This window comes from Endocarpon pusillum (genome assembly GCF_000464535.1).
Source record: "Endocarpon pusillum Z07020 unplaced genomic scaffold scaffold4400, whole genome shotgun sequence".
Lineage (NCBI taxonomy): Eukaryota > Fungi > Ascomycota > Eurotiomycetes > Verrucariales > Verrucariaceae > Endocarpon > Endocarpon pusillum.
Window position 1 is genome coordinate 109,913 of NW_006916432.1, and position 8,051 is coordinate 117,963.

The following is an 8,051-nucleotide window of genomic DNA, read 5'->3' on the forward strand; positions in this document are numbered from 1 at the left end:
AATTCAGGCAAGGTCCTTGTGAGGATGCCGAGGGTTCTTTTGAAGCATGGTAAGGTTCCTTGCCGCCTCCGGAAGGCAAACTCTCCAACCTTCGTATTCGCAATTCATGCAACTCAGTTCCAATCGGAAGAGTCAGCTGAATTCCCACTGGATGGAAACAAAATACTGACTCACCCAATCAGCGGTCATATTCGTTGCACGAGATCCAACAACACTAGGGGGTAGTATATTCCGAACATCTCATAACCAAGCATGTCTGCAATGGTATGGACGAATTGATTGATTCTAGCATAGTTGGAAGAAGAAGAAGTTGCCGACGAGCAACGAGAGCTAATCTAGGAGCGCCAAGTAAAGCTACCGACGTAACGCACGTGACAATGTCTCTAGACGAGACCAATCGAACTGACTACGGTCTATCGGTGAGAAGTGTAATGCCACTCTACTCGCACACCAATCTTGACCTCTCCAAATTCCATTTCCACTTTGAGACCTGAGCACACGTAAGTGTAAGCTGAGCGATGAACAAGCAGCCCTGAGCATCAACTGAAGTTCTATTTTGAGCTTCCTATAGCGGCCAGAGTCTGGGCCACTCTTAGCTCAAAGAGTCCAGTTTGCCTCTAGGCATCTCTCGGCACCTAGCCCACAAGGGCATGTCTTTGTTGAGAAGCGGATAATGGGGATAGCTTAGATGGAACCCAGTTTGGCATGTGCTCAACGATGATGTTGTGTTGGCCTCATTCGTCAATGAGCTCTTGCAATAACGCTGCTCCACGTTCATCCAACTCTAGGTATCTACAAAGAGCACAAAAGTCCAAACAAAAGTCACGGCCGAGCGTGTGTTCAGGCATGCACTTTTGGAGTAGATCCTTCCACTCCTTGTCTTGTTTTCCAAGGCCGATTTCCGCGCACGTGAATTCCCACCACACAGAAAAATAACCACTAGCCTCTCAATCAAGGATCCCAGTTAGATCACTGTTCTCGACCATAATGTTCACATCTGTCAAGTCCCCATGGGTAAAGGTGTATGGTGCTGCAGAAGGCATACGTCTTCGTAGCTGCTGACAAGCTTTGTCAGGCACACCCTCCAATGCGTTTATCACCTCCGCCCAAAGCTCATGATCCGAAGATAGCGGTCCGTGTGGAAGGCCATAACCATTGGGAAACAGAAAGGCTGAATACAATGGTTGTCCGTCCAAACTCTGCATCAGGGGCGCCTGCGGCTCTCGAAGCTCGAGCAACAGATCGGCAGTTTGTTTCGCGACACGCTCTCTCTCATCTCTTGACATTTCTGCCCACGCAGTGTTTAGTGGCTCACCAGCAATGCGTTTGCTAAGCATGAAATAAGTTCCATTGTCCTCCTCCCATTCCTCGGCAACGGCGGAAATGGGGATCGTGGTCTTTTGTTGGAGCAATCAGAGGTTTCTGGCATCGAAATTAGGTGGTTGATTGGATCGTTCCTTAAGCACCAGATTCGACCCCAAGGGCCAGATACCGCGATCACTGACTCCATAGAAGAGCTTTACGTGACTATTGTACCGACAAGAATCGTGGCGCGTGGGACTCCAGCTACACGCTGTACAAGGCATTCTACCATTTTCCACGTTAGCGCAGAGAAGCACAGACGCGGTGGTAACAGCTGATAAGGTCCAAGAAAAAGTTGGGACTGAGCCGTCAAGAATGGCCCTATAGGCGCCCGCAGAACTTCCCATGAAATCCGTTCTAGAAGTACACGCTTTGGTCCTTTTATCCTGTCTGGTGGGTCCTACAGCGCCGAAATTGAGATCTAAAATTTCCCAGAATTCTATGTCCCTCCTTTTCACCCTTATGCTGGAACATTTTGATGCCTTACCATCATGAATAAATGAATGAATAAGCGGCTGGGTATCTATACATCTGGCGGCTCTCGGAGGTTTGATATGCTGTCTGATTTGTTGCTGGAATAAGGCCCGAGGCTGAAACTCTGGCGAGATGCGTATCGCTTGCTTCGGCTGACTGAAGAGTTCTTGAAGAACCCAACCGACAGGCTAGGTGAGTTCGCTATCAATCGGGACGCAAAGGATTGCAACATTATGGAATTAGCGACGAAAGTCTTGAAGAAGGCGGCAAAGGCCGGCATGGACGAAACGATAATAGCAAGATAGTTTTCAATTGCTCTTGAGTCTTCGTAAGCGTGCGTACTTCTTCGCTAAAGGTAGTGGTGGAACGTAGACTTACATGAAGATGAACTGGTAAGCAACATCCCAAAGCAGGTCGGTAGATTTCCATAATCTCTGGCGAAACACTAGTGTTATTACCGAGGCTATGACACCACTATCACTCCGTAAGTAAGATTCCACATGCTCAGGGTTGACTCACATCGAGGCAGTTGCAAAGACGCTAACGACACCTATCTTTTTTCTCCGAGAAAGGTTCAGGCGCAAGACCATTGGAATAGGTAAAATGAGAATGTAAAGGTCGAGAACCACCACCAGGACTGCTTGCGCAAGAAACCATGTGAGTGTATCCTTACATGCTTGGGAATTGAGCAAACTCCAATCTGCGGATTTTGGTGTACAAAAGACGTAGGTGAGAAATGGGCAAGGAGCGTAAAGACAGAAGTCGCCAATCATGCCAGCATAGATCAGCCATCTGTATGTTCTGTTGATGGTGAATATGCGGAGGTATAGCAACAGTATGCCCATCTTCGCGAATAAGGTGGTCACGGTGCTGAGTGAATATCTAATACTAGCTTTCTGGACTCCTGCATATTAGTTCATTTGCGCATTCATTGGTCAGGCCCTTCCTCGTACCTTTAGATATGCAGCGTTGATCCAGCTGAGTGGAATATCCCATATATGCCGGGCATATTTTGCTGCTTGAAAGGTGTTGGGTAAGGCTACTTTGTGGTGGCATGGAAGCTGGTTGAACTTACCATCGATATTTAGACCTGCCGTAGTAAATGTGAAGATCATAGCTAGTACACAAAAAACTTGCAGAGGTAAGTTTTGTCAAGACACATATATATACTAGAAACTCACCATCGTCCCAACCTACCCTGCGAACAGTATGTAAGTTTGACCATAGGCGTGTAACCACAAAGATCGTTGTAATCGGTATCAGAACCGCGTTTAGGACGATAATGGCCTGTGTATTGCTAGGAGGATCGACAAAGTTGGGCACAATTCCAGGCGGAGGTACACCAGCGGGCATTTGGTCAGGAGGAATGGACGGATCCATATCTGGTACAGCGCTGAGAGGGACTCCGAATGACCTTTGTCCACAGCAAGCCTGTTAGAGAAAGCTAATGGAGAGATCATTGCTAAAGAATTCTACAAAATAATGTTATAGCAGGCTGCCAGGACACGAATCCACCAAGGCCGAAAATTACATACTTACCAGGATGCGTATGGACTGGTATTTACATTGCGTGGTCACATACAAGTTCTACTAGTCAGTTGTAATCCTTGGTACTGGTCTTGGTACCCCTCTCTACACCAAGTTTGCATAAGGAGTCGTACTACGTATATAATCTTGCTAAGAGCCTTAAAAGTTTTAGTTCTTAGATTTTATGTTCAATTTCTTTCAGTAAAATTACTATAATAAAATAAACCTCTACATGAGAAGTAGAACATTCAGCCCACGAGTTTACTCAGTGAATGGTGGTGGTACAATTTAACAATTTATACTGAGAACCAGCGAATGTTCTTCATGCCTGTATTTGACGCTCCGCGTTCAAGCTCTTCTGCGAAGACCATTTTTTAGTGAATGCGGTTAGACTGCCTACTAGGTCGGAGCTAAAGGAGTCTGAATTCAGTTTGAGACAAATGGGCTTCGGGCCTCTATGACCTGCTATCCACGACTCTAGCAAGAACTGGCCCAATTTATCATTGGCTAACTCGCCGTTATTAATTTGCCCTTGGGATATTAAGGGTGATGAACTGGACTTGTCATTGGTGGGGATCATAAGGTTATGTCTACTGTGCGGTTGCCAGCGAAATAATGGACCGGTCATATTTACGCCAGATTGATGGATAGCTCATTGTTGCGTCCACCGCACGACCATGTTCTTTGGATCTCGGATCTTGACCGAGAACATCATGCTGTACTCATGTAGCTTTGCCGCAAACCGTTGCTGCGCAGCTGCGAATGTTTCATTTGGCTGGAGCACCATCTCAACGAAGTGGTCACGGAAGAGGTGCGCCAGCACAGCCGTTACTTTGACCTGCGCAAGCTTTTTGCCGGGGCAGACACGGGGCCCGTCGGACCATGGAAAGTAAAAACCGCGAGGTGGGACGAGAAGACTTTCGGGGGGCAGAGCAGAGACAGCTGGGCAGCCAAGGCTCTTAGGATGGTTGCCCTCAGCATCTGTAGTGATCCAACGTGAGGGTCGGAAGGACGTGGCATTAGCGCCCCAGTATGCGGGATGGGTGTGGAGAGCCATCAGGTTGGAAAGGACGAGGGTCCGCCGTGGATGGTAAAGGTTTTGCCGGCGGCAGTTATAGTCTGATCACGATCAGCGGTGTACTTGGGAACTGCGGCGATAACAGGAACGAGGCGCAGGATTTCGAGCTGTCAAAGGGCCGTGATCAGATCCTGTGAAGCTATTGGTACGAAGCAGCTTACCATGATTGCTTTGCAGCGTTTGAAGCGCGGAAAGCGGGCCTCGTAATCCCAGTTGTCGGTGTCCGGGGTCTCTAGAGTTATTGCTTGAATTTCTTCGGCGATCCACCTTTGCCATTCAGGGTAGGTTGCTAAGTAGAGAATTGAGTAAGTCAGTGTCTGCGTAACCGTGTCATGACCAGCGGCCATGAACATGAAAACATTGCTGAATATTTCGGCTTCGCTAAGACTCATTCTAGACGGCGTCACGGGAAGCGAGTGGCCCTTTTGAGGAAAATTTGTGGTTTGTCTGGAGTCCCAAGAGTCCCGGACGAGGTCGCCGACAAGATTACGCCCACCCATCGAGCCTTCCATATAAAGAGCTTTCTCCTTTTCCATCAAAGCTTGGATATATGCTTCAATTGTGCGTATCGCCTGGCCAACTTTGGCCCAGGCCAGAGGGATAAAGGGCATTTCCAATATCTGTCGCGGTACGCCTGCCATGATCAAGAAGTTACCAAGTAGCAACGAGAACGCATCACGAAAATCTATGTCCTTAGTGGAGGAGATGTCAATGCCTCGGCGGAACGGATAAGCGATATCAAATGCCGCGAATGTTAGTACGTGAGTTGTCAGGACCATGGCATGTTCGGCGGTGGAGTTCAGAGCCTGGTGCTTATTCAAGAGCCAATAGTCTTGCAACTGCGAAGCCTGACGTAGAGCCTCTCTCCATACAGAATCCATTCGCCTCTCGCTGAAGGAAAAGGCTCTGCTGACTTTGCGGTGGTCGTCACCCTTGATTTAATGCTTCACTCCTCTCCCAAGCGGAACTCGAACTTGTGGGGCCTCTTGCAGGAAGCGGGTTTTGTGTCCCAAAGTGGCTAGTGCACTCTGAATGCGGATTATAAGGGCTCATAACTGTTGGACCAAAAGGACCGCGGCCCTCAGAGGACCGTTTACTAGCTTTTGTTTGACATCCTATTTGTCGAGCCTGCCTTTTATTCAGTCAAAAGAAGAAAGCTGATTGTGCAAGCTACGATAAAAGTAATATATAAGAGACAATAAAGACCTTCATCCTGAGTTAAAGCGAAATTGCTGGTACAACTGCAAAGAATGAAGCCAGAACAAAGTCAGATATAAGAATGAAATCAGGTCAGGGTAAGGCTGTGTAAAACTCAAAAATACAGTTTGCGCTTATATTGCTACGTGTGTCACCAGCATTTTGTTACAGAATTAATATGCGTTTTGCATCAACCCTGTATTTATTTTTAGTATCTGCATTTCACGTTATTTCACTTAATATTGCAATAGCTCGAAACTAGAACAAGTCAATAGTCCATAAATTGCTAAAACGTAAGCTGAGGAATCTATCTACAGTGCGGCCGACGCGCTGGTCTATATACTTTTCCATTGAACACCAGGGGTGCTACTGGCTGGCCTGCACGGAAGATCCTTCGGAGTATCCGCAGGGCCAGAAGCGATAGCTGCCCTCCCAAGGAGATTGTACGTCCCCAAAGAGGCTATACTAATCTGTCGTTCCATGGTACCTGCACAGGGAGTGACGTGCCGTACGAATGCCTCTATCGGCGGCATAGTACAGTACCCGGTCAAAAGTCTCCGTTGATTTCGCGTTTTTCGCGTTTTTTCGCGTTTTGCACCCACAACCCACCCATTCTATCAACGAATTATGCCCCCACGAAGGCCACTACGCGAAATCAGTGGTAATAGGCCTCTTCATCATGAGTTAACGCCTATTGAGCGCGCAGAGATAGTAGGCGCAGCCAAATGTGGAGTGAGATTCGCTGAAATTGGTCGCATACTCAATTTCGCGCCCTCAACCGTCCAATATACCTACGAACTATCTGAACAACGCAACCTCCACAAATCGATCTCGCGTGCGGGCAGACCCTCTATAACGTCCGAAAGAGATAAAAGAGCCATTGTACGATATGCTCGTTCCTATCCCAAATCAACTTATATACAAATGCGTCAAGATCTATAGATTCAACTCTCTGATAGTACTATTAAGTGAATTCTACTGCCTTATCATCTCTGTAAATAGTAATACAAAAAAAGACCAGAATTAATACTAGAAGTAGTTAATCTTTAATATTAATAAATATTAAATCATAAAGACTAAAGCGTTAAAGAATAAGCTATAATAATATTCTCAGATAAATCAAGCGTTGAATAAGGCAAAAAAGATTAATATAAATAAGCCTGGCATATCCCTTGTGATCCTGATTAATCCCTGTTAGTGGCCTCCTTCCTTGCTGAGTTTAGCGTTAAGAGATACCCGTGTTTAGCGGTAAGGTTATTTCTATAGCCTTGGCATTAGGAACGTCAAAATTATGGAAGAGTGCTGCAGCCTTGGCGTTAAGAACATCAAAATTCATTAAGACCTGGCTGAAGCCTTAGCGTTAAGAACACTAAAAGTGAATTATAAGAGTAAAACTTAAATTAGCTGCATTAGGCTAATTATTAGGATTATAAATCTAAACATAGTATTATTTAATAGCCCTTAGAAAGCCTTACATTAATAGGTATTTTTTAGTTTAATAAACCTATTTTTAAGAAGCAGGAATAAAAGAAGGTAAAAAAGTAATAGTTTTATAAAATAACTTTGAAAGCCCTATCTATTTAATCAACTCTTTTACCTTAAATTCGCTTCTTTTACTCAGAAATCTTTAAAACCTATTAAAAACTCTTTAAAATCACTTAAAATAGCGATTTCTCCACGAATTTCAGCTTAATTAGCGCTAGAATTAAGTGCTAGCGCCTTAATTATCTTATATAAGCGCACTATTAGTAAGCTATCTATTAAAAGCGCTAAAAACCAGTCAAATTCTATTAAAAACCACTTAAATTCTGTTAGGGCTTAATTAGTTAAGACAAGTCTTAATTAGAGGCTAGGTCTAAGGAGGTTAGTTAAGTAAAACAGAAAGTATAATAAAGAATACTAAGATGTCTTTAACTTAGGTATAAGCTAATAATATAAGTTGATTACAAAGACTATAAAACTATCTAGGAAATAAGCGTGCTTATATAGACTAAAAGATTTATATTTAGAGTTAATTATTTTAATCATCTCTAATTATTACTTATAAGTACTTATTCTGATTACCTCTGATTATTACTTATAAGTGCTTATTCTGATCACCTCTAATTATTATGTTATCTAGGTCTAACTATATATATAATTTAGAGTCTAGTTCTGTCTAAGTCTATTATAGTTCTTTTATAAAGTATTAGGTAGCTTTATAGTGCTTGTCTATGCTTAATATATTTATATATTATAATATTATCTTCTTCTCTTATTAGCTTAGTCTTATAAGCTAAGAATATATCTTTTAGTTTTTTAAGATTTTGTAATTTCTTTTTTTATAATATCTTTACTTATTTATTGCCTTTTAGGGTTATTATATTAATATATTATGTTTAATATATAATTATAATAAGAAATCATGTTTCTT

The 8,051-nt window shown here is 43.8% G+C and overlaps 2 protein-coding genes across 2 annotated transcripts; both read right to left on the reverse strand.

Annotated features, from left to right (window-relative positions):
- Window positions 1-947: 947 nt before the first annotated feature.
- On the reverse strand, window positions 948-3,216 carry EPUS_07375 (uncharacterized protein; the record flags this gene model as incomplete). Its single annotated transcript, XM_007805680.1, has 6 exons — window positions 948-1,397; window positions 1,892-2,153; window positions 2,215-2,310; window positions 2,356-2,732; window positions 2,790-2,953; window positions 3,018-3,216. 6 exons carry the CDS (start codon window positions 3,214-3,216, stop codon window positions 948-950), a joined length of 1,548 nt encoding a protein of 515 aa, XP_007803871.1.
- A 1,203-nt stretch (window positions 3,217-4,419) lies between these two features.
- Window positions 4,420-5,220, reverse strand: EPUS_07376 (uncharacterized protein; the record flags this gene model as incomplete). The annotated part of the gene is made up of 2 exons (XM_007805681.1): window positions 4,420-4,548; window positions 4,603-5,220. The coding sequence occupies 2 exons, from the start codon at window positions 5,218-5,220 to the stop codon at window positions 4,420-4,422; spliced, it is 747 nt and encodes a 248-aa protein (XP_007803872.1).
- Between the last annotated feature and the right edge of the window lie 2,831 nt (window positions 5,221-8,051).